This window comes from Sciurus carolinensis, chromosome 7 (genome assembly GCF_902686445.1).
Source record: "Sciurus carolinensis chromosome 7, mSciCar1.2, whole genome shotgun sequence".
NCBI lineage: Eukaryota > Metazoa > Chordata > Mammalia > Rodentia > Sciuridae > Sciurus > Sciurus carolinensis.
The window spans coordinates 119115672-119143254 of NC_062219.1; the positions used below are offsets into that span (position 1 = coordinate 119115672).

General features: G+C 37.4%; 1 protein-coding gene across 1 annotated transcript in view; it reads left to right on the forward strand.

The window, feature by feature from the left end:
- Window positions 1-280: 280 nt before the first annotated feature.
- Window positions 281-27583, forward strand: part of Srpk1 (SRSF protein kinase 1) — a 73920-nt gene continuing 46617 nt past the window's right edge. Inside the window, exons 1-2 of the mRNA XM_047557965.1 lie at window positions 281-369; window positions 898-958. Coding sequence (XP_047413921.1) covers window positions 357-369; window positions 898-958 — 74 coding nt within the window. The 5' untranslated portion in view covers window positions 281-356. The remainder of the gene's footprint in view (window positions 370-897; window positions 959-27583) is intronic.

Here is a 27583-nt window from a genome sequence, read left to right on the forward strand (position 1 = left end):
AATTACCTGCTCTGACTCAGCACGCAGGGAGCCCTCAAGGACGCGCTCTGCTCCTTTTCTAAGGGGTTAAGGCCGGGTAAATAGAACAAAACTAACCAAGCCAGGCTTCCAACTTTGGATCTCAAAATACCATTTAGCACTTGCCCTCCCCGTTCCTCCCTCTCCCCCGCCCCTCGCGACACCCTCCTCAGGAGCAGGTGGTAGGCTCCTTGGTCAACGCGCAGGCGCGCGGCGCCGTGGGGCGGGAAGGGGCGGGGACTGGGGCGGGGCGAGCGCGGGCTCGGTTTTGGGCCGCGGCGGGAGCGGGATTCGCCGCCACTCCAGTGCGCAGGCGCCTGGCGGTTACCGGTCTCGCCATGGAGCGGAAAGGTGAGCGGTGGAGGGGCCTCCGCCACGAGGGGCAACGGCCGCCTGGGCGAGGCCGGAGTTAGCGCCGGGAACCTCGCCTAACCGCCGCCGTCCGGTTCCCGGGCGTGCGGCACCCCTCCTTTGAGGTGGCGCCGCCCCCCACCCCCAGTCTCTGGGCTGCGGGTCCGCGCCCCTCAGCCCGGGCGTCCTCCGGCGCTGGTGGTCACCGCCCCTTGTTCCCCGCCAGGCCGGCTCGCGCCTTGGGGCCACTCCTGGGCCCGACCTGCGGCGGGCGAGGCAGACTCCCGCCCGCCGGACCCCTGACCGGTCCCGAGCCCCCTCGGGCGCATCCTGCCCGGGCGCTGCTGTGCGCCCCGTGGGCCGCCAGCCCTCTGGCCGGCCACCTCGCCAAAGCCGCGGCGCTCGCCCCGCAGCCGTCCCTCAGGCAGGCCCCGCAGCCGGGCCTGGCGCCCCTGCTGGGTCTCCACCCTCACCTTGGTTGCCTCTTTTCCTCCACATTCGCCCTTCACCCATCCCTCTCTCCTGCAGTGCTTGCGCTCCAGGCCCGAAAGAAAAGGACCAAGGCCAAGAAGGACAAAGCCCAAAGGAAGTGAGTCTTGTACCCCAATGCCCCGTTCTTTGGATTTCCTCGTTCACCTCCTCTGCTCTAGTTTAGTGTCTTGAACGTGCACGGGGTTTGAGCACTCCGCGGCCCCCAACCGCATGGCCTCAGGGCTGCTTGGCGGGTTGCTCAACGGCAACCATGTGGAAGGGAGCTTCTGTTTCGGAGCGCCAGGCCTGGGTCTTAGCTGCCCCAGCTAAGGCTTGCTGGAAGGGCTGTTGGAGGAGGACCAGAGCCTGCTCGGCACCTCTCTTCTCCAAATTCATGGGAGTGAGAAGCTCCCCAAGTTTGGGCCCCCACTGGAGCTGGTAGATCATTATCAGTCTGTCGGTGAACTCTGGTCTCTTTCCCTTACTTGCTTCTCAGCGTCTAACTTGCCTCGTACGTCCGCACGGTAGGCCATCAGGAAATTCTTGAATGGATTTTCCGTGTTTACTTTTGGTTCTGCCAACCACATGCTCCCTTTCATAGAGGAGGGCATGGAGCTTGTCCCTGGTTAGTCAACTTCCTGAGCCTGCAAGGCGCATCGCCTAATTTACAGTTTGCGGGCGGATCACACAGTCGATGTGTTACTTCTCTTCCTAAACCTCAAGTCCTCCTGCTGAACGCAGATAACCTTTTGGAGTTATCACGGTAGTTCCGGGAGAGTTCTTCGTCTAACGTCGGTGATGATTCTGGTTCGGTGTATTTCAGTGCTACAGGTCCAGTTTCATTAACAGGATGCAACAGTGGATTAGCGCTATTGTGAGGAACACAAAAGTTGGTCACAGCCTGGTATAAACGCCCCCGGTGGATGACTTCAGCAAGTGAGGCTTAGTCTTAAGAACTTTTATCTCGTATTAATGTTTAATAGCAAAGGCTCCTGGAAGTCAGTTTAGACAATTCGTATTCAGCGAAAAAGTTCGCCTCCTAGTTCTTAATTTTAGATGTGTTATTTCTGCCCGGTTTCCATTATTTGATTTTTTTTTTTGGTGTTGTATACCGTCTAGTTCTTTCTGAGCTGGTGTAACGCATTTCAAAAACCTAGGCTATACTCTTGAATGACAGTACTAGACGTGGATGGATAAGGGTGGGTTTTTTTGAAATCTAATGGTTGGGAAGAGCTTATAATTGCTTCTCTCTTTCAATAGAGCTGAAATAGTAGGTGACCTCACTTCTTGCTCCATATCTATTATCTATCTTATGAAATTTTTTCTTTTGTAAGTGCTTGGTGACCAAGGCATATGTGAGTGTGTGTGTTTACCTCTTGATTATCTACATGAGATTCAAAACCAGTTTTTTATCCTAGATTGATGGAAAAAGCAAGGTGCTAACCTAGTTCTAGAATGCAGGAGGAATTTAAATGTTACTTTTTTCTGTTCCTTAGTTTTATTCCATGTGAAACTGATATGAATGTTATAAAATGTTAGTTTTCTATTGGTGTAAGAAGGTAGGGATTTTATCATTCACTCTCTTTTTTTAGAAATTATCGTCTCAGGCCTTCTCTCTTGAACACTCATGCTACTTAGAATTTAATTGTGATAATTAGCCTGAATTATACTGTAGTTTGAGAAGTGAGTGTATATTGTTGACCATATAACTTTATTTATTTTATTTTATTTTTTTGCAGTGCTGGGAATCGAACCCAGGGCCTTGTGCTTGCAAGGCGAGCACTCTACCAACTGAGCTATCTCCCCAGCCCCTATAACTTTATTTTTAATTAGATGTTTGTTACTTTGGATTATCTATGTCAGTCAGGTGCTTTATTTGTAAAGCACTGTTACTCTTCTATTCACTATTATGGGTAACCTAGAGTTATTTCTGTTCTTAATTATTTCCATACTTGCACTTTTTTGCATATGGATTATAGATGATCCAGCAGTTATTTTACTGAATACTATGTTTTCTAAAACTTTGACTTCTGAAATTAGAAGTGAAGAATTACCTCCATTTATTTATACTCTCAAAAGCACTTTTTGTTTTTACCTTCATTAATAAGGTTTTTTTTTTTTTTTTTTTTTTTTTTTTAATAGTTTTACCTCCGTTTCCCTTTTTATATCTCCAACCTCCTTGTAAGTAACTGGGATTTCTAATTAATTAAGTTGGTTAGATTATTGTGTCAGTTCAAGCCCACCCGACTCAGGTAACTTGACTCTGTTCAGTCACTCCTGACTGCACTCCTGACAACTTCTCATTTTGCAAAGACAAACTTCTACTTACAGATTAGTCAGGAAAAAGTTCTGAGGAAGAAACACACCACAAAGTTTGGTTTTTGAAGTGAGATGCTCTGGTTTTGAATTCTGATTTTGCTACTTTTTAGCAATCTGACCTTGGACAAGTTTGTTAAGGAAACAGTCTCATATGCTGTTATGATTGGTGGCTCAGTCAAAATGAAAATTGGTCAGGTTCTGTAGGTTACAAAAACCAAGCATTCATGTCAAATTTTAGAAACCTTTGCAAGAAGATAACAGTAACTAGCATCCCTAGTAATTCAGTCATGGCATGATATAAGTGGAAAGGATTTTCAGTCCACTGATTTTGTAGACCTTAAAAACTAGAACCCACATTATTGAAATAATGTGCCTGGGTTCATGGAGTTGGTTGCAGTTGAGAGTGGGCTCCTGCCTTTCAGGCCATTGCTCTTTGTGTGTGGCAGGGTATGTTTCCTTTGGGTTCTATCACTGTGCTGAAAGGTTTGACTTTGGGGCATTGTTTTATTTGATCAATTCCTTCATTTTACTTTTACAGTTTGTGTTTACTAATATTAACTTGTTGGTGATAATCTCCATTTGACTTTACAGTAATGAAGTTTGTTAGATTACACCTCTAGAAAATTGTAAAGCTAGGATTTGAATCCAGTTTTTGAATGTTGTAAAGCCCTGGTTCCTAATCTTGGTATCTCCAAATGACAATTCCTTTTTATGTGGCTGAGAATAAATAGGTAGAAGTTGAGTGAAAATAGGATTTTGAATAAGAAATCTTGGGATACCTGGATGTGTGGTTACCCTTTCTTGACCCATTGTTTAATGTCTCTGAAAGAGCCCAGTGTCTGTCTTTGAGATTTCAGTGTTCAGTATGTGTACTAATAGCCATGGCCCTCTGTCTATTCATCATAAGCTTTTATGATTTAACAGTTTATAAATACTTGCAGAATTGTTTTGATGAAACATAATTTCAGAATGGATTTCCTACCTTGTAATTTTATTACTTAGATTAGGAAGTTAGTTTGAACAGTGATCTTTTACTTTCTTTAAAATAAAATAATGTTACAGTTTTAGTATAAATTTGGTATTAAAATTGAGTTGGAGAAGTTCTTTTGCTCTTTTGAGTCCTCGATCTGTGGAGTTGGGAGGGAGATAGTGGTTTTATTTCTTAATGTTCCAAATATATAAATTGTTATATTGAAAATCTAGAAGGAAAAAGTGCTTAAAACTTTTTGATACTTTCGTCTACTAGGAAGTAGAACCAGCACACTTGAAATAATTTTTTAAAATTAAACAATAGTGTTGGGTGCTCTTTATACTTAACAATACACTTTGGAAATTGGTTCTTTAGTGCTTCCAAATAGTGCAGCCTTACTGTATTATACTGAAGTTCATCTTTTTTTTTAATTTTTAATTTTTTTTAGTTGTAGATGGACACAATGCCTTTATTTTTATTTGTTTTCATATGGTGCTGAGGATCAAATCTAGTGCCTCACATGTGCTAGGCAAGTGCTCTACCACTGAGCTACAACAACAGCCCCTAAAGTCCACTTTTTTTTTTACTAAGTCTTAGAAATGATTCCATATTGAGACACAAGGAATAACTTTATGTAGCATTCCATTAAGTGGATATACTATTATTTGTTTTAGTTCCTGTTAATAAACATGTATGTACTTTTTTGTTTGTTTTGAGACAGGAGTCACTATGTTGTTGCCCAGGTTGATTTTGAATTCCTGGGACTCAAGTGATTCTCCTGCCTCAGCCTCTTGAGAGTAGCTGGAACTACAAGAATGTGCCACTTGCCTAGCTAAACATGTCTATTTTTAAGACAAAAAATGGAATCATTGGGTATATTTTCCATAGTAACATTAACATGAATAGTTTTCATAGCATTAAATGTTTTACTGTAGACCGTTTACCTTTACCAGTTAATTCACAACTAAGATGAATAATTTTTTGGATAAATCATTGCTTGCATTAGTAATAATTTCTTAGGATGGATTCTTTGAATTGCTGGAATGAACATTTTAAAGATTTTTAATTCATAGTGTCAAAAGTTTTCTCCAGCCAATGCAGAGCATCAGGCCTGTAATTCCAGCAGCTCAGGAGGCTGAGGCAGGAGGATGGTGAGTTCAAAGCCTCAGCAAATTAGCAAGGATTTTAAAGCAATTTAGGGAGACCTTGTCTCAAAATAAAATATAAAAAGGACTGGGAATGTTGTTGATCAATGGTTAAGCACCCCTGGGTGTTCAATCTTTTGTAACCGCCCCCCCCCCCCCAAAAAAAAAAAAGTTTTCTCCAGAAAGTTTTAACCCTGTATAACTCCTGTTCATTACAGTTTAACATATCCTAATCACTATTTTTCATCCTTGAAATACACAGTGGAAGAAGGGAGAATTCCTGCTTCTCTCTAGAGTTTTAGTGGAAGGGGAGTTAGAATAACATAACAATAGACATAATGCTCAGTAAATTACACAGTATTTTAGGTTGAGAAGTTGGGATTAGGTTACAAAATTGCAGGGTTTTGTTTGTTTGTTTGTTTCGTGGTACCCCCTAGCTATACCATTCAAACCTTTTTTATTTTGGGACAGGGTCTCAAGCTGGCCTTGAATGTGCTATTCTGCCTCAACCTCCTGATTAGCTGGGATTACAGGCCTATGCTCTGAGTAAATAGTAAGATGGAGTCCACATTTTAAGAGATTTGAAGGACTGCTCCAAGCAGAACAGTGGGAGTAGAATTGTTCTTGGTTTTCCTGCTTAGAAACTAGTTGCAACCAGAAAGAACTCAAGTAGTATTACTTGAAAAAAATATTTCCAAATCTGGCAATCTGTAAGTCATCTTGTTTTAATTTAAATTGTTTTATCTACCCCCCCCCCCCCACCCTTTCTCTCTTTTTTCTTTTTTTGGTGCTGGTGATTAAACCCAGGGTCTCACGCATGCTAGGCAACTACTCTACTACTTATCTATATCCTCAGTTTTTACTTTGAGATAGGGTCTCACACAGTTGCCCAGGCTGGCCTTCAACTTGAGGTCCTTCTGTATCAGCCTCCCAAATACATGGGATTGCAGGTATGTGCCACCGTGCCTGGTGGCTCATTTTTTTTCTTTGGGTTATAGATCTTGTTTCTTGATTTTTAAGAGCTCTTTATTAGGAATATATCCTTTGTTATGTGACATAGTTGTATTTCTCATCTACCAACTGAGCTATATCCCCAGCCCGCCTCTAGTGTTTTTTGACTGTTTTTTTTTAATGTGGCTAACTTTTCCTTTGCTTTTTTATTATTGAAATTTTTCCAATATCAATTGTCATCTTTCTTTAAAAGTTGCTTTTTTTTTTTTTTTTGCGGTGCTGGGGATTGAACCCAGGGCCTTGTGCTTGCAAGGCAAGCACTCTACCAACTGAGCTAACTCCCCAGCCCCAAAAAAGTTGCATTTTAATTGTATGATTTTTTTATTATCTTTAAGAATGTACTTATAAATTGCATTTCAGGAACTCATGTCAGAAATATTTTCTTTTATTCTTCATCAGTAAGTGTATATCTTAGCAAATTTTATGTTTTTGTTTCTACTGCAGTGAAACAAATTACTAGAAACCTGTAACTTGTTAGAGTGCTAAGAGTAAGTTGGGTGTATAGGCATTCCCTTGTTAAAAGTGAAGAAAAGACAGATGAACTAGAATCAATTTAGTTCTTATAGAGTAACTGGCAGTCCTCTGCCCCCACCTTAGGTAGTCATTTACGCATACTCTCCAACTCTTCTCTACCACTAATACTGGTTTGGGGACTAAATTTCTTATTACTATTTTTGAGACTGAAAATGTCACTTTCACTTGTTATTGAGAATTGTGAAGTCTTCATTACACAGAATATAATGTAAATATCACAAAACATAACAATATAAAAATAATACTATTCCAAAAATTGGGAGCTTATCACAGAACTGGTGGGAAGAGGTGTATATTTTCTCATTTTTCATAGCAGAAGTTAATAAATTCCATAAATCAATAAATAAAAGTTATCACGCATTTCTTTAGCATGGTTTATTCATTTATTTCTATTAATTTTTTTAAACAAACACATATAGAGCACTTGCTAAGTGTCAGGCAGCCTGCAAACATTTCCTTGAATTATCACCATTTGATGTGAGGGTTATCTGCATTTTACAAATAAGGAAAACAGGCCTGGAGAAGCTGTAGAACAATGCTCCATAGCATGAGGCAGAGCCATCATTTGAGTCTGTGTATAAGATCTTTTGTCTGGAACACCTAAATTTATTTTTATATTGTCCAAAGTGGTATTTTTAATGCTTCTCTCACTGTAGTTAATTCTAAGGAAGTAAGAAAATTCAGATACCTGAGAGGATTTTAGAACCCCTCCCTTCCAAGTGCTATGTAATAAGTAGAAATGTGTGTGTGTGCAATCTTACAGAAATTTTTAAATTGAGTTTAAGGTGCTTTCAATAAGATAACATTTTATGTACTGCTATGAAAAAAATACTATCAGTTAATCTGACAGAATTAACATTAAGATGTGTCTTAATTTCAGAAATGTGAAATAATGGGGGAGATAAATGCAGTAATCCAGCTAAAGTAGGTGTTGTTTTATCTGCATTTTCTCCCCCATTTTCCTGCTTCTTATTTTAAAGCAAATTCCAGATTCCAGGCTTCATAAGATGTAGATTCTTTTTTTTTTTTTTTTTTTTTTTGTGGTGCTGGGTATTGAACCCAGGGCCTTATGCATGTGGGGCAAGCACTCTACCAACTGAGCTATATCCCCAGCCTAAGATGTGAACTCTTAATTTGTTTTTAAATTTTTTTTAGTTGTTGATGAAACTTTATTTACTTTTATTCGGTCTTGAGAATCGAACCCAGTGCCCTATACACGCTATGCGAGTGCTCTACCACTGGGCTACAACCTTAGCCCATGGACTCTTAATTCTTAAAAACATAACTTTAATACTAATAATCATACCTTAGAATTTTTAAAAATAAATCCTTGCTGAATACCCTGCTAATTGTGTTTGAATCAGGATCCATAAGGATCCTACATTGCTATTGCTTGAAATGTCTCTATTGTCTTTTAATCTATGGGTTCTCTGGTTCTTTTCCTCACGGATTTGTTTCAGCTAGACTCTTTAATGGATGATATTGTATTCTCTCAGGAAGCATCTATTGTCTGAATTTATCTTTTTTGTGTGTTTTGTGTGATATCAGTGGCCATTGATCATTGCTTAGACTCATTAATTTATTTAGGGTTTCAAAATGATAATATTCTGTTCCTTAATTTATTATTGTAAAGAGTTTTACTTTATTCCTTTGGTTACCCAGAAGGACAATTTGTCATTGTTTTCCCTACATCCTCAAAATGATCAATAAAAATTAATTTGATTATAAACAGTGGTTTTTTTTCCTACAATTTTATGAAGGTGTAATTTACATATTACAAAATCATTTAAAATATGCAGTTCAATGATTTTTAATGTGTTCACAGACTTGTACCATAATTTTTTTTTTTTTTTTGTAATGCTAGGGATTGAACACAGGGCCTTGTACATGTAAGGAAAACACTCTACCAACTGAACTGTATCCCCAGCCCTCTTGTAGCATAATTTTAAGATTAGAATGTTTTCATTGTCCCAGAAAGAAACCCTGTTGTACCTGTTAGTAATCATTCTCTAAAGCTGTCCTCATCTCATTCTGTCCTGCATCCAATGCAAGGCAACCACTAATCTACTTTCTGTCTCTTTGAATTTGCCAATTTGGGATATTTCATATAAATGGAATTATGTAATATATGGTCTTTTGTGACTGACTTCTTTAACTTAGCATAATTTTTAAAAATATTTATGTTTTGCGCATGTAGCTGTTATTTTTATTGATTTTCCCCTCTAGCCAAATAGAGTCTCTTCAGAATGAGTCCTGAGTCCTTTAGACTTAATCTGAGACATCTTTGATTTGTTTTTTGCTGCCTGGTATGACTGTAATGCAGATTTACCTTGTATATTTTCTTCTCCGGACCAGGGAAGAACCTGTTCTCCAAGAATCTTTCAGTGAGAAGGCCATTTGGAGACCACAGTCTGGGTTCTTAGGGAGCTTATTCCTATTGAGCTTGTCATCATTTCTAGGCTTTTTCTGTGATTAGAGCTGGGAACTAAGTTGTGTTTTTTCTTAACCACTTTGAATTTACATCTCTCTCTTTCTTTATCCTATGCTTAAAACCTCACGTCTCAACACCACCACTGTAATTACATATTTTCTTTTTCACACAATGTACACATAACAGTCTTAGGATGACAATGCTACCACTGCCATTAACAACATGATGGGATTATATTGCTGAGTTTTATAATTGGACTCATTCCTTGCTGTGTTATAACCTGATTACACAATTCATTTATTTTTGTTTTCATTTTATATTATCTTTGGTTTCAAGATTCCAAATCTTACGGAATTATCTGTATTGGTAACTTAAAATGAATATCATATATAATTGTGATTATGTTGGTTTCTTTTCAGAGTATGGCTTATGAAACGTACTGTAGGACAAAAGGGAATGGTAGTTGTTAGAATGTGTGGAACAGACTTCCTCCTTTGTATCTGAAGAAAGATGTCTTAGCTCCTGCTGCTTATACTGTGAAAAGATGAGTCCAGTGTTACCATGTCATATGATTTTTTGAGAGAAGCTAATGTGATTCTCCAGATTGCTTAGTGTTCACAGTTTTGTGGAGGGGAGTTACCGAGGATTGAACCTGGGAGCCCTCAACCACTGAGCCCCATCCCAGACCATTTTATATTTTATTTTTGAGACTTGGTCTCACCAAGTTGCTAATGCTGCTCTTGAACTTGTGATCCTCCTGCCTCAGCCTCCTGAGCCATTGGGATTACACTCATGCACCACTACACCCCACTAGTGTTCACAATTTTTTTAAAACCCCTTCGTCAACAAAAGTATGGGGACAAGATTTGTTTATAGCCTGCAGTTCGTAATCTCTCCCTTAGAGTCTTTAGGGTGAAGTTTAGGCATTAATAGACCTGTCTAAAGCACCCTCTCCCAAAGATAGTACTAAGCATTGTTGTGGAGGATCCTGTGGTTCTTTGGGTCTTTTACTAAAGAATAATTTTTGGAAATTTGATAAAGACCCACAAGATCAGTTGTGAAAGACCACAGCGTCCAGGTTTTTAACCAGTTTAACAAGGAATGATTTCAGAAAGTTATTAGAAACCGCAGAATAATTTAAATGTGTTTTGTTTTTTCTCAGAGAAGTATAGTAGGAAAATATTCCTACTAGATATAAAAGTTAGTGGCAGGAGCTAGATAATAAAAATCATGTTCATTTTTTCCCATGTGTGCCTTCATGTATAATTTGCTTTTTAGGTAACAAATTTCCTGGTGAATTAAATGCTTTGAACAGTGTTGAAGATTATTTTAGAATAACTTATCAATCAATGTTTGATAACATTTAATATATCTTAGCTACTGTGTAAGAATTGTCACAGGTTGTGAGTAAACATCAATGCATGAAGTTTGGTGTTAGTACCATAAAATCTGTTGATAACCCTTATTTAACTTACTCAAATTCTAAATTCTTTGTTCTAAACATTTTAAACAAGTCTGCTAGTCCTTTTGGGGGTGATCTTGTATATTTTTGTTTCTTGGAATATTCAGTTAGCCTTTTTTTATAGTGTTGGTTTATTTTGTAACTGATAATAAATGTGCCTTATGGACCAACACTCTTGTTTACTTTTTAATTTTTTTGGTACTGGGGATAGAACATGGGGGCTTTATCACTGAGCTAAAACTTCCTCAGTGGTTTTTGTTTTGTTTTTGAGGCAGAGTCTTTCTACTTTTAGTCAGTGTTTTCTTTACTTGATGGCAAGGTTTTGAGGATGAGATGCATGTTGAGTGCTGAGCTAAAGTGAAGTGCTCCCTCGTGCTTTTCATTCCTTAATTAAATGGGTTTTCCTTTCACTTTTATATGATGTTTCTTATTACTATTCATGTATCAAACTATTACTGACTTATCTGTTGGTACTTCACAGATATGTCAGATCTGAAGATAAGAGATGGATTATATTTAGTTATTTGTGTGTAATACATGATAAATTTTAACTTCGACATTGCCAAACCCTAACTTCAGTTCCAGAATTTTTTTTTTCCCTTGCAATATCGGGAATTGAACCCAAGGAGCACTCTATCACTGAGCTACATTCCCAGTCCTTTTTAGTTTTTATTTTGAGACAGAGTCTTGCCAAGTTGTACAGTCTAACCTCAAACTTGTGATCCTCCTTCTTGTCTCCTGATTAGCTGGGATTTCAGGTGTGTGACCCTGTGCCTGGCCAGTTCCAGAATTTCTGAGTTGAGAAACTTAGACTACTTGAAGATGTTTCAGAAGTTAAGTTCAGATAAATTTAGATACATAAAGGATTATGTCAGTTTGCAAAAGAAAATGTCTTTAAGGAAATTATATATGGAAAAAGTAGTGGGAGAAATTTAGCATTTATTGAATTTCATCATGTGTGGGTGCTAGATCTAAAATAGTATCTCATTAAATCTTTGCATCAGTTATGAGTAAGTGTGATACTCTGGTGGGATATAAGGATGACTAGAATATAGTCAACCCCTCCTTAAGGTACTTCTGATTTCTTAAAGGAAGTAAGTGTAGAGATAGGATTTTCTTTGGTTTTCCATAACAAATTACCACAAAGGGGATGGCTTAAACAACAGAAATTTATTGTCTCACAGTTCTGAAGGCTAGAAGTATAAAAATCAGTGTGTCAGCAGGGTTCCTTCTGGGGATTGTGAGGGAGAATTGACCTCTTTTCCTTTCCTTGTAGATGGTTATCTCCCTGGGTCCAAATTTTTCCTTTTTTAATAAGGACACCAATCATAGTGAATAAGGCCTTATCCTAATAACTTTATTTCATATTTGGGCTCTATATCCAAATAAGATCAGTTTTTAAGTACTGGAGGTTAGGACTCCAGCATCTTGTTGCAAAGGTCACAATTTAACCCATAACTAACTGACCCTAGAAGACACTTCTCAGTATTAGGAATTCCTACAATTCCCCATTTCCTAAAGAAGAAAAAGACTAAAGTTGACAATTAAGTAAACTAAAATTTCTAAGGATTTTCTTTATTTTCTTATTTGTGCTTTTTAGTCATACATGACAGTAGAATGTATTTTGACATTATATATACATGGAATATAACTTCCCATTTGTGTGGTTATTCATGATGTGTAGTTAAACTGATCATGTATTCATATGTGAACATAGGAAATCTATGTCCAGTTCATTCTTCAAAGGTTATTTTCTAGTGAGTTTTCAGCTTATCTTTTTTTAAAAATTCATTTGTTTATTTTTATTGGTACATTATCATTGTACATTATAGTTGTTACAAATTTGTACATGCACATACATAATTTGGTCAATTGCATTCACCAGCATCTCTCTTTCCCCTTCTCTTTTCGTGTGTCTTTTATCTAAGGTATTTCTAAGATCTAAAACATACCATCTTCAAATAAGTTCTTCCTTATGATTTTCAGTTTTAATTTTGGAACCTCTGTTTTGAATCATTCCATATTAAACTCTAGCATCTTTCATTTCCTTACTCAAATGTCACAACCTTATTTAAAATATGAGCCGAGTGTGGTGGCATGTGCGTCTGTAATCCCAGTGACTCTGGAGGCTGAGGCAGGAGGTTTACAAGTTCAAGACCAGCCTTAGCAACTTAGGGAGACCCTGTCTCAAAGTTTAAAAAAAAAAGTGGAGAGAGGCTGGGGGGTGCGGCCCAGTGGTTAAGTGCTCTTGGGTTCAATCCCTGGTACCAAAAAATAAAATAGTATGAGTACATTCTGTCCTTACCCTACTTAATTTTTCTCTAGCCCTTTTCATGGCCTGACTGATATAGAATGTGTATTTCTTAGAGTTGTAATAGAGTTATGATTTTGATGGAATTTTGGTATTCCATCTTTTGCTATTCACTATCCGAAGTTCAAGATAGGTTTAGATAAAATAGGACTTTTTTAAAAATAGGAATTTTTTGTCCATTCATGCTAGAACATAAACAAAATGAAGGCAGGAACTTTTTTTGCTCATGTCTGTATTTTCAGTGACTAGAAAAGTACCTAGCAGACCTATACATACTCAGTAAAAATAAGTTGAGTAAATGAACAAATATTTGCTTGTTCTTTTCCCCTTATTTTCTATGCACATTGCTAAAATTCAGGCACTGTACTTTAAGCACAGGGTTATCATAAATCCTCCCAAATCCTGATGAGTGGTATTATTCCTGCCCTCATTTTACACATGAGGCAGCTGAGACACTGAGAACTTCTTATACTAGCAGTTTATCCAAAGTCATGGAGCTTTTCTGGTAAACTACAGAGCCAGGATCAAACAAGTCTTACAATTCAAGAGACCTTAGCTGTGACCACTGTACCACTGCACCGTCTCCTGCATCTTTTGTTTCCAGTACTGCTATGTTTTACCAAACCGTCCCAAGGAATCTTTCTAAAGCACTCCTTCCGTAGGGTCACTCTGATAAACCCCACTTCTAGATCCATTAGGGAATTAGTTGGGAGTAAGGTATAATGGGCTTCAATGAAGAATGATGAGTAATAGCTAAAAGGTGAAAGAGAAATACCTTGTATGTTCTGTTCTGTGTATTTAGGTATGGTAGTGAGCAAAGAAAAGTGGGGTTCATGAAGCTTACATTCTGGGAGTGTGGGGAGGAAGATAATAAAATGCCAAGTACTGAAGAAAAATAGCAGAGTAAGGAATGCCAGAGGGCATGTGGCAAAGAGTGATGTTTTACACAGGAAAGTCAGCCAAATTCTCTGAAAAGGTGTGACAATAACAGACCCGAGGAAAAAGATGAGTATGGAGGGCAATGAAGAGTCAAGATCATGTAAGGCATTATGGGTCTTTGTGTGTGGGGGGAATCTGTTTTGAGTGTAGTGGTTGCTAATATTTGTGCTTTATCAAGTACAGTTTTGTTTTTGTTTTAAATATAATGGAGTCTAAAATCTTGTTTCCTGTGAAAACAGACTGCTGGGATTAGGAGATGACAGAGTCTTCTAGTGACTCTTATCATAAATGTAGAGAGTAAGCCTTCCAGAGCCTTCCAGAGCCTTCCAGGCTCTACAAAGTTTCTGTTACCAGCTGAGTCCTATAAATGGACAATGTGGGTGCCTGAAAAAAAACCTTAGAAATACTCAAGATTAAGTTAAAACATCATGTTCCTTTACCCCCATATGTATTTCATGTATTCCCTTAGACATTCACTTACATAACCACATTATAATCACATTAATACATTATTATTAATCCATATCATATTCACATTGTCAGTTGTCCCAATGCCTTTGATAGAAAAAAAGTTTTTTGTTTTTTTCTGTTCAGTACCCAATCCAAGATCACCTATTTTATTTAGTTTGTGTGTCTCTAAATCTAGAACAGTTTTATAGCCTTCCTCCTTTGTCTTTCCTGATATTGACATTTTTAAAGAATTCATAGACTGCCCCTGAGTTTGGGTTTTTCTCTTTCCTTATCAGATTGTGCATGTTTGATATTCCTAATTAATTGTATTTTCCTTTGTGAATCATACCACTTAGAGGCACATACTTAGTATTGGTAGTGTTATCCTTGATCACTTAGTTAAGGTAGTACCTGAAAATGGTGATTATTTAATGCTAACATTTTTCCACATGATTATGGTCTGCATTCAGTTATTGGAAGGAACTTTGGCTTTTCACCATTAATTTATTTTTCATCACAATCATCATTGGTATGAATTTATGGAAGTCTGTTGTATTCAATGAGTTTTAATCCATTACACTCTTTTAATGCTCAAATTCTTTATGATTTAACTTAGAATCCAAATCTAAATAGTTAAATCATAAAGAATTTGAACATCAAATGAGTATAATGGATTAAAACTCATTGGATACAACAGACTTCCATAAATTCATATTAATGATGATGGTACTGGGAATTGAACCCAGGGGCAGTTAACCACTGACCCACATCCTCAGCCCTTTTCATTTTTTATTTCCAAACAGGGTCTTGCTAAATTGCTTTGGGCCTCACTAAGTTGCTGAGGCTGACTTTGAGCTCAAGATCCTCCTTCCTCGCCTCCTAAGTTGCTGGAATTACAGGCATGTGCCACTATGCCCAGCTCTCTCTTTTTTCATAGCTCCATAGTGCATACTGTGTGACTGTACCAGTTTATTAAACCACTCTTCGTGTGTGGGCATTTAAATTATTTTCAATATTTGTATTTTGGAATTTTTAAAATTATAAACTGCAATGAATAGCTTCTCGCAATTCTATTTTCAAATTGTTGGAGGTATTTCTTTCAAGGTAGATTCCTAGAACTTGGATGGCTGAGTTGAAAAACAAGCAAACATTTAATAAGTAGTGCCCAATTTCCTTCTAGCAGGATGGTATTTGCATTCTCATGAGCCAGTGTTTCAGAGTTCTCATTTATCAACAACTTCAGTAGTTGAAAAAAGTAATATGATAACCTATAGTTTCCTTTCCTGTACTGACTAATTGCTGATTTTTTTGCCGTATTTTCTTCCCTCTCTGTATATGCATTTGAAATATACATTTTGATGGGTTTTTACAAATGTATGCATCTGTGGAACCTCCACCAAAACAAAGTACAAAAAATTCCCAGAAGTTTCCTTATTCTCTTTGCAGCAGTGACTGATCTGCTTTCTGACACTACAGATTAATTTGCAATTTCTAGAATGTTATATGAATGTAATCATACATGATATATTCTTTTATGTTTGGCTTCTTTCATTAAACATAACAAAGAGATATTTCCATGTTCGGTATACATTGATGGCTATTTGAATTGCTGCATAGTTCAAGGGTATTTCTGTAATACAATTTGTCATCCATTCACCTTTTGGTGATTCTTTGGGTTGTTTCCAGTTCAGGTCCTTTATGAATAAAGCTGGCGATTTGGTGATTTTGTTGCTGAACTGTTTGGAAGTTGCAGAGTTCATGACACATTACTCTAAGTAACAAATATTTCAGCATTAAGCTTGAGAATGACATTTTCCTTTAATGACCATAATATATTTATTAAACCTAAGAAAATGGATATTAATTCAAAAGTCATCTAATTTAAGACCATATTCAGATTTTTCCACATTATTGCTTTTGTTTACTTGAGTTTTGCAGTACTAAGGATTGAATCCAGGACCTTGTGCATGCTAAGCAAGGACTCCACTACTGAACTACACCACCAGTCCCTTTTTATTTTGGATCTAGAATTTAATCAGGGTTCAAGCATTATATTGGATTCTGTTTCCTTTAACCTTTGAATTAATTACCTTTTGGTACAGGGAAAGGTTCTGCATGGTGGCGACTCTAATCCCAGAAACTGAGGCTGAGTCAGGAGAGTCTTGAGTTCAAAACCAGCCTCAGCAACTTAGTGAGGCACTTAGCAATTCAATGAGACCCTGTCTCCTAAATAAAATACAGAAAAGGGCTGAGGATGTGATTTTGTGGTTAAGCACCCCTGGGGTCAATCCCTGGTACCAAAAAAAAAGTGGTACAGGGAAATATCCCAGGTTCACCACATACCTTCATGTCCCAAACTATACACCCCTATTTCTTCTAAAAACACTTCATTGCCTTTAGTGAGAAATGAGTTTTGGAAATCAAGGTCTGGGTACTAGCACCTCTCATTGCTGTTAGGATTCCATTGCTTCTAGGCCCTTTAAAAGGCCCAAAGGGTGGAGCTGTAAATATATGGATATATTTATATAGTGCCAAATTTCCATATATATATATATATATATGGGTAGTTTATATTCCAATTGCTTTTTTCTACCTTCCCCATTTCATGTTTGCATATTCTTTTCTTTCTGGTTCTCAAAAACATGTATACATTTTTATTCCATTTTCTCTCCTATAGTGTGTGCAAAATAGTTTCAAGATTGCACATCAATATTGATATAAAATCTGAGTTCACAACTTCTGTAGTTCTTAAAAGACTTCAGGATATATATCCTACTTAGGCGTGAACAGGTTAGAGTTTGCTTTTCCCATTACTTTTTCTTTATTTTTATAAAATTTTATATTTCTTAATAAGTCCTCCCTATCCTCTATTCCTACCCAATGTCTAAAGGTAACCATTTCATTCATTTCTGATACATCTCTTTTTTGTGTGACAATAAACAAATGTAAATGTATTATTTTTTCATCTTTCTTGAATTATTATGTAGGAAGCATACTGTATGTATATTATTTTGCAGTGTGTTGATTTTTAATTTTTTTTCCCCTAACAGTACATCCTGAAATCCTACCATGAGTTAGTTTTTATTTTGTTTTGTTTTTGGTGCTGGGGCTTGAACCCAGGGACACTTAACTACAGAGCCATATCCACAGCCCCACACCCACTCCTGCCTTTTTTTTTTTTTTTTTTTTTTTGAGACAGAATCTCCCTAAGTTGCTTAGGGCCTTGCTGAGTTTCTGAGACTAGCTTTGAACTTGCCATCCTCCTGCCTCAGCCTCCCCAGCTGCTGGAATTCCATGCATGTGCCTCTGTACCTGTTGTCTTGAGTTATTAAAAATCCTTTGTTAGGGCTGGGGAAAATTTTTTTGGGGGGGATTCCCAGCTATTTTCAAGTTCTTATTTTTACCTAATAGAGACCCCAATGGGAAATGATAGTTTTTACGTATATTTTGTGTGTTGATGATATAAGAAAATGACTGGGAATACAGCTGTATGCAAAGAAATAACCTGCTTACTTAAAGTTTTAGCTTACAGTAAATATTTAAGATACAATTTTGTGGAATTTCTGTGAAGAGCTTTAGCCAGCTTTTTCACTTGATACAACTACCAGTGTGTAGTATCCTTGAATTATAGAACTTTTACCATCCTTTGAAATTCCATTTCTCTTCATCAGGTTGGCAAAGTTCCAAAAGTTAATATTTGAAATTGAAAAGGAAGTGGTTCTACATTGTTGTTGGAGTATAAATTGGTATAACATATATGAAAGAATTTAGTGAATATGTATCAAAAAGTAAATTACATATACCCCTTGGGCTGTCTTCTATCAATTTGTTACATTGATATGCATATATGTTATTCACAGTTGTGACATTGGAAGAAAATTGGCACAGAGAGAATCTATTTTTAAAAAATAGGATCTATCCCTCCTTTCTTAAGAATACTCTCTATCACTAAGTAATAATTTCTAAAATGTTACTAAATGAAACAGGAATGCCTTGGACATTGTATTGTTAGCCATTGTTTAAAAGTAATTCTGTATGCATGTACATTGTATGCACATTCTTATATACAATGATGAATAAATTGGCTTGTGGTCCCTTTTAGGAAGGGAAAATGAGGGATTGGTAAACTGAGGTGAGAAAAATCTTAATTTTTAGAGTAACAAAAATAAGTTAAAAAAATGTCTCAAAGTAGAAGTTTATTTCTTCCCTGTGTAAAATTCTAGGGTATATCCTGAGCTGTTTATAGTTAGTCTGCTCTTTCTTGGTTGCTTCTGCCATCCTAGATTGTGCTTCTTGTCCTTAAGGGCCAAGGTAGCCTTTGTGTCCCATGCATGAAAAGAAAAGGGCATCTAGGGTGCCAGTTGCTTCTTGAGGGTTTCCCTCTTAGTAATCATGTAGGCATAAATAGCTTAGAGAGATTGGGAAGTAGGTCTAGGTCTCTCTCTCTGGTAGTCCATGTGCCCAGCTTAAAAAGTTTTACTGTGGAAAAGGGGAGAACAAAAAGTGGCATAGCAGTCTCTGCCATGTTATCTTTGTACTGGTCTGAAGTTTTGTTGTATACATATTTCCTATTAAAAATGTATGTATCAGTATCCCTTGTCTCAAATACTTGGGATCAAAAATATTTCAGAATTTGTAATATTGGCATAAATTTTACTTGTTGAACATAATCTGATCCAAAAATCTGAAATCCAAGGATGCTGCAAAATCTCAAGTCAGCAATCAAAAAATTTCAAGTTTCTGAGCATTCCAGATGAGGGATAAAAAAAATCTGAAGAACTAAAATGCTCTAATAACCTGTACCTATTTATTGAATTTGAAGGTTAAACTAAATGGCAAACACATTTTAGTTCCCTAAAGTAATTAAACTTACTTTACCTTAAAAATCCAGACATACATCAGTTCCTTTGAAAAATTGCTACTTGAAACATCTGAGATCATACAGGGGAGATCAAAGAATACTGAATTTTAGATTTAAAAAATAATTTGGTGTAGAAAAATTTTCAAGTAGGTTTTATTAAAAGGACTTCCTAAGATCATAGAAACTTAGAATTTCAGACTTAAGAATTTTTCCAGGGCTGGGTTTGTAGATCAGTAACATAGCATTTACCTAGCATGTGTGTGGAATTGGGTTTAATTCTCATCTACAACTAAAATTATTAAAAAAGAAAAAAAATCCAAACCAAATTTTGAAAAATTGTTGTGATGAGGATCTTAAGCTGACTCCTATTTTTGTTCTCACTGATCTTTTAGTTAAGAGGTCCACCTATTATCCTCAGGCTCCTTGCAAATTTAAGGGCTTTTCTCCTGATCTGCTGCTATTCTGCTTTCTGATTCTCTGCTTGGTTTCGTCTAGGACCTTTCCTTAGGAAGAGCTGTGTTTTGGCTAGATGGCAAGAACTCTTAATAAACAAGGAAACCCTTTAATTCCTTGACTTGGAATGAACAGGGATAACTTTAATTTCTACTGGAGAAATAAGGAAATATTCTTCCTTATTTTAAAAACAGCTCTTCTGAGGGAGTGTTTTAAAGTAACAAAATAAACTTAAAGAGTGCAGTTCAATATGAGCCTGAATTTTCTCATTTGTAAGATGGCATTAAAGTAATATTAATAATAAAAAAATTTGCAGTTCAGTATGTTTTGACGAATGTGTGCATCCCTGTAGCTAACACCTTGTCAAGCGTAGGGCATTTCCATCATCCCAAGAATGTGTGTGTATCCTGTTGCATTCAGTTTCTCCCCAATCTGGCCCTAGACAACCACCAGTCATCCTTCTGTCACTGTAGATTAGTTTGTTTAATAATTTTATGTAAATAGAATCATTTAGTATGTACATTCAGTGTGTAGCTTCTTTTACTCAACATAGTGATTTTGAGATTTGTCTCAAATCTCAAATATGTTTTTTGTACTAGTATTTTGTTCCTCTTTGTCTTGGTTTAATTACTGGAATATGGTTAAAGTCTGTTTAATTTTATGTGAAACTACCAAACTATTTTTCAAAGTGAACTATACCATTTAATCTTACCACCAAAAGTATATGAGAATTCCAGTTCCTCTGTATTTGATCTATTTAAATTATTTTTTCATGATGACTAAGTGCTTAGAGTACTGACTAGTACCTGTGTGTTTTCTTCACAGAACTGTCCAAATCTTTGACCCATTTTATTTTATTTTTTATTAGATTGTCTCTCATAGATGTAGTGTTCTTTAATCCTTCCCCATTCCTCCTCCTCCCTTTGTTCTTCCCCTTCCTTCACTCTGCTCGAAAATGATGATGTTGGGATTTAGACTGGGTAAGAAACACTCATTTCTCCTCAGAATTAAGAAATCATTACTTATTATCTTTTAGTTTCCTGGGTTTCTGATGAGATATTTGATGTCAGTTTACTTACTGTCCTTTTGACCTGTTTTTTATTCCGTTTTTTTTTTTTTTTTTTTTTTTTTTTTTTTTTTTTTTTTTTTTTGGGTATGTTTTAGGATCTTAACACTGGGATTCTGAGATTTCCCTAATATATCTATACGTAGATAAAGGCAGTCTTTTTAGCACTAGGAAGGTCCTTTTGATTTTAGTGGAGATTCCATTCAATCTCCAGACATAGCTTGTATTTCTTTAGTGATTTTCTCCCGTTTTCTTCTTTCTGCAATACCTATTTTTCAGACGTTGAAACTTGTGAGTTGATTGTCTCTTTGCACCTGTTTACCTCCATAGGTGATTTCCTTTTCTCCTACCCCTCTACTACCTTACTTTCTAAAACTCCTTTCTCACTTTAATTACTCATTGCTTTGTGGCATTTTATTTTATTCAGAATTCAGCATCTTTTTTATATTTTTGGAAGGGAGGTATCAGACCTGGTTGAAAGGGCTGTGTAGGCTTTTTGTTTAGGTTGAATAGGTATGGAGCTGATTGTGATGCTGGTGGTTCCCAGTAAATGCCAGAAACTGAAAAACTTTACTCTGGGTTACCATCATCTGCACTAAAAGCCTTTGTTTTTTCTGTTTTGTTAATTTTTTTTAGAGAACAGACAATCTTTTTTCCCTACAGCAAGATAAATACCAGCCTGTCTACTGTGCAGTATAGGGTATCAGCTTCTTTTATACGATCCTTTGGTTAATCTCTCTTTTAACTGTCCCTCTTCTCACACCCTAATGCCATCATGCCTATACTTTGGGTTTTATTAGATCCACTCCCTCCTCCACTACAGACTACAATTTTCTTTTTTGAAGACTGGGTTTTGCTGTGTGCCCCGGTTGCTGACCTCAAACTTGTGATATACTCCTGCCTTTGCCACCTGAATAGTTAGAATTACAGATGTGTCCTGCTTCAACCAAATACTCTCCATCTCTAGGTTGCCAGCAGCTTGCTCTAACTTGATTCCACCTTTTTGCACTGATGACAATCACTGTGTCCAAATCTTTGTTTTCTTCATAATTAAAAAAAAATTATTTTGAAATAATTAAGATTCATAGGAAGTTGCAAAGTTAGTACAGAGAGGTGCCCCATATTCTTTAGCTGATTGCTCCCACTGGTGCTTCTTACGTAACTATAGTACAATATCAAAACCAGGAAATGTGACATTGGTATAAAGTACATATGTAGTTATCTTAGGGTAAATATTTAGAAGTGAAATAGTTCAAACTTGTGATTTCTACCAAATTATGTATATGTCTTATTTAGAATATTTTTTATAAGTAACCAAATTCAAACTCAGACTATATTCAGGGATTAATATATAGGGAGCTGTCCATGATGCTGGGATTTGAATGTATCTCCATAGATTTGCCTTTCTACTCCTAGCCAATACATGTTTTAACATTATTTTATTGTATTTTTTACTTCGTTCTCAGACATCTTTTTTTTCTTACTTGGCAGTCATTGTCTCTGGCAACTCTGTGATCCTAACTGATTTAAATTTCAGAAACATGGACTGGGATTGTGGCTCAGTGGTAGAGCTTATGCCTCGCTTGTGTGAGTCACTGGGTTTGGTCCTTAGCACCACATAAAACAAATAAATAAAATAAAGGAATTGTGTCTGTCTACAACTAAAAAAAAAAATTAAAAATAAGTAAATAAATTTCAAAAACAGCTTATTCCCTGCTTACCTCTGGGAGGGATTCTAGTTGATCTTGTTGTTTTGTGTGGGGGTAGTTGGGTAGGGCCATGTGGTTGACTGCCTTCCTAGCTTGGAAGGAGGCAATTCCTGAAAGGAAATAATGCCAGGCAGGCAGAAGACAAGCTCAGTTATTATGGTTTCCAAGTTATATTTATATTTCCTGCTTAACAAAAAAATTTTGGAATTTAGATGTTGTATAACATCACAGCATCTTTCTAAGGCACTGTTAAAAGTTCCTACATAGAATTTTTGGTGGTTTTTTTTTTTTATGTTGGAAAGAATAGATACAAAATTATATATCTAAATCTAAATTTAGCATATATGATTACACTACCTGTGTAGCTCTACATCATGTAAAACCAGAAGAATGAGAAGTTATACTGCATTTATGTATATGTCAAAATGCATTTTACCGTCATGTATTAACTAATTAGAACAAATTTTAAAATTTAATAAAGTCCAAAAATAAATAAATATATAAATTTAGAACATGATTGTTATCTAAATCATCTGTATATACTTTTGTTTGGACTGTTTATTTCCCATAAAGTAGAGAAGTTAACTATATTTTCATGCAGATACAAGTTTGTTCAAGAATTAACATGGTTGGGGTTGTGGCTCATTGGTAGAGTGCTTGCGTAGCATGCATGAGGCCCTGGGTTCGATCCTCAGCATCACATAAATATAAAATTAAGTTATTGTGTCCACCTACAACCAAAAAAGAAATTTAAAAAAAAAATGTAGTTGTATTCCCTCCCATTTGCATTTTATAGCAAGAGAGGCCATAGAAAATCACTCTTATGTAATGACTTGATGGGTAATGTCAATAAGGTTCCCACGTATGAAACCTTACTTAGTATTGGGTTTTGCTTGAGCCTGAAAACAGTCTAGCCCATACGTTTTAAATAAGGTATTTGAGATGTATACCCCCACAAAGAATATAAACACTTTAATTCCTCACCCAGTTTAAAAAATAAATTTACCACAAAACTGATATCCACATGTCTCTTTCCCCTTCCATATAGCCTACATTATAGTTCCCCTATAGAATTCATAAATCCAGAGGTGGTTCCCCCCCACTTTTCTTCCTGTGTTCCTCTGTTTAAACTATGTTGACCAACCCTAAAAGATACTTACTTCTTCGTATGTTTTTAAACTTTGATTTAAATGTTCTGTAACCTGCTGTAATCACTTAATGTCTTAATGTTTATGGAATTTATTCATGTTGATGCATATAGATAGATGGACAGATTGATTGATTATTTATTGGTTCCGGGGATTTAACTCAGGGGCTCTCGACCACTGAGCCACCTAGCACCATTTTGTGTTTTATTTAGAGAAAGGATCTCACTGAGTTTCTTAGTGCCTCAGCCTCCCGAGCTACTGGGATTACTGTTGGGATTACGTGCGTGTTCCACTGTGCCCGGCTTAGATCATTTATTTTTACTGTTGAGAATAATATTTCCTTGTATTGGAATGCATAATATTATCCATTCTCCTGTTGATGGACATTTAGTTGTTGCCAGCTTTTGGTTAGTACAAATAACGTTGCTGTGAATATGATCACACAAGCTATTTTTAGGATGATTCATAATAACCAAAAGGGAAAACAATACAAAAGTTCATAAATTCATGAATGGATGGATAAAATGTGGCATACCCATGTAATGGAATATTATTCAACTGTGAAAAGGAATAAAGTACTGATACATGCTCTGAAACGGATGAACCTTTAAAAGGTTATGCTAAGTGAAAGAAGTCAGTCACACAATACCACATAGTGTATAATTCTATTTATATGATGTCCAGAAGAGGCAGGTTCATTGAGACAAGGTAGTTTGAGGGTTCTTTGGGGAAATGAAATGATCTAAACTCAGATCATGGTAAGATTGTACAACTGAATGTATTAATAATTGAATTTTTTGAAAAGGTAAATAAATATTTTTAAGTGGGGATTAAGTTTTATTGTCCTCTATCAAAAGGAATGCTAAGGGCCAGGCACAGTGGCACACGCTTGTAGTCCCAGAGGCTCAGGAGACTTGAGGCAGGAGGATCAAGAGTTCAAAGCCAGCCTCAGCAATAGTACAGCACAGGGTTTTCAAGATGGCAGACTAGAGGGCGGCTGCATTTCATGTTGCTCCAGGACGCAGGATTCAAAAGAGGAAATAGTGAGAGACTTGGGACCAACTCAAAGCCGCTGGGTGAGTCTCTCCTGTTGGGGAGGCGTCCCGGGATGGGGCCGTAGTCCCGGAACGCAGGGAACTTTGTGAAGTAGAGTTGCCCGGCGAGACGCCCCCTCCCCCCCGCTGGAGCGGTAAACACTGACAACTGGGAACATCATAGAGGTGGCTGCTCAGCACAGCGCTTGGACTCAGAGCAACCACTGGGGCTCCGGGCGGCTGCCTGAGGAGGAGCTGCGTGGCGAGATGTTTGGACTCAGAGCGACCGCTTCTGAACACCGGGGGGCTGCCCGGAGGAAGAGAAGGAGCGCGGTGGGTCACTTTGTCTAGGAGTGACTGCATCAGAGCTACAGGCGGTTGCCAGAGGAGGAACTGCATGGCAAGCTGTTCAGACTCAGAGCGACCGCTTCTGAACACCAGGGGGCTGCCCAGAGGAAGAGATGTGTGGCGGGTCTCTGGGTTTCGGAGTTATTGTACGGGGGCTCCAGGTGGCGGCTCAGAGGAGGGGCCGCATAGGCAGGCGATTAGGTGCAGAGCAGGGTCCCAGGACCTAGGCAGCTTCTTGGTGGAAGAGCCACACAGAGACACGCTTAGGGTGGGAGTGAAGTTTCCAGGACTACGGGCAGATTCTCTGAGGAGAGGCAGCCTAAGGAGACTCCTCTGCGAAGGGCGAGGCTCCCAGGCCCAGGAGGTAGGTGTGGGCCCCTGGGAACCTTGCAGAGGAAGGCAGCCCAGACCAGGCGGTAGTTGTAGATTGAGGGGAACCTCTAGGAGGGGAACTAACCAGCGAGACCTCCCCACCGGGTGAGTCTTCCCTGCCGGGTGAGGTTTTCCCACAGGGACGGTAAAACCAGAGACACAGGCACAAACAGGCCTTGCCTCAGCTCGCAGCCCAGTTCCCCTTTGGATGACCATTGGTCAACAAGTGGAGGCACCTCTGCCCACTATCAGGGAATATACCCCACCTGAGGGTCACCACACCTAGAGAGGCAGCTTCTTTGTGGAGCACCGCATTATCAACTTTCTTCAAGACTTCAGGCTACTGAAGGATAAGAGGGGATATACTAGCAATCTTCAGGAACATTATAAGTCAGTAGAGGAAATCTGCAATATCTTAATGATCCACTGATTCCTGAACAATATGAGAAAATAAGGGAAGAAAATGCCCCAAACAAATCTAGATGTTACATCAATAGAATCCAACGACAGCATGGCAGAAGAAATGACAGAAAGGAAGTTCAGAATGTACATAATTAAAATGATCAGGGAAGCAAACGATGAGATGAAAGAGCAAATGCAGGCATTGAATGATCACACCAATTGACAGTTAAAAGAGCAAATACAGGAAGCAAAAGATCATTTCAATAAAGAGTTAGAGATATTGAAAAAAAAACAAAACAGAAATCCTTGAAATGAAGGAAACAGTAAACCAAATTAAGAACTCCATAGAATGCATAACCAATAGGATAGAACACCTGGAAGACAGAACCTCAGATATTGAAGACAAAATATTTAACCTTGAAAACAAAGTTGAACAAACAGAGAAGATGGTAAGAAATCATGAACAGAATCTCCAAGAACTATGGGATATCATGAAAAGGCCAAATTTGAGAATTATTGGGATTGAGGAAGGCTTAGAGAAACAAACCAAAGGAATGAACAATCTATTCAATGAAATAATATCAGAAAATTTCCCAAATCTGAAGAATGAAATGGAAAATCAAGAGGCTTATAAGACTCCAAATACACAAAATTAATTACAACAGACCCACACCAAGGCACATTATAATGAAAATACCTAACATACAAAATATAGAATTTTAAAGGCTGTGAGAGAAAAGAACCAAATTACATTCAGGGGGAAACCAATACGGATATCAGCAGGTTTTTCAATCCAGACCCTAAAAGCTAGAAGGGCCTGGAACAACATTTTTCAAGCTCTGAAAGAAAATGGATGCCAACCAAGAATCTTATACCCAGCAAAACTTACCTTCAAATTTGATGATGAAATAAAATTATTCCATGATAAACAAAAGCTAAAAGAATTTACAAAAAGAAAGCCAGCATTACAGAACATTCTTAGCAAAATATTCCATGAGGAAGAGAAAAAAAGCAAAGAAGCAAATCAGCAAAGGGAGGAATTATCCTAAAGGAACTGTCAAGTAAAGGAGGAACCAAGTTGTGTCAAAAATAAATAAATAAATAAATAAAATTTTAAAAATGAACCAAATGTCCGGGAATACAAATAATATCTCAATAATAACCCTGAATTCATCAATCAAAAGACATAGACTGGCAGATTGGATTAAAAAGAAAGATCCAACAATATGTTGCCTGCAAGAGACTCACCTCATAGAAAGAGATACCCATAGACTAAAGGTGAAACGATGGGGAAAAACATTCCATGCACATGGACTCAGCAAAAAAGCTGGAGTATCCATCCTCATTTCAAATAATGTGTACTTCAAGCCAAAGTTAGAAGGGATAAAGAAGGACATTTCATACTGCTTAAGGGAAGCATAAATCAGCAAGATATAACAATCATAAACATCTATGCCCCAAACAGTGGCTCATCCATGTATGTCAAACAAATTCTTCTCAATTTTAGAAATCAAATAGACCATAACACAATAATACTAGGTGACTTTAACACGCCTCTCTCACCACTGGACAGATCTTCCAAACAAAAATTGAACAAAGAAACCATAGATCTCAATAACACAATCAATAATTTAGACTTAACAGACATTTATAGAATATACCATCCAACCAAGAGCGAATACACTTTCTTCTCAGCAGCACATGGATCCTTCTCTAAAATAGACCATATATTATGCTGCAAAGCTAATGTCAGCAAATACAAGAAGATAGAGACACTA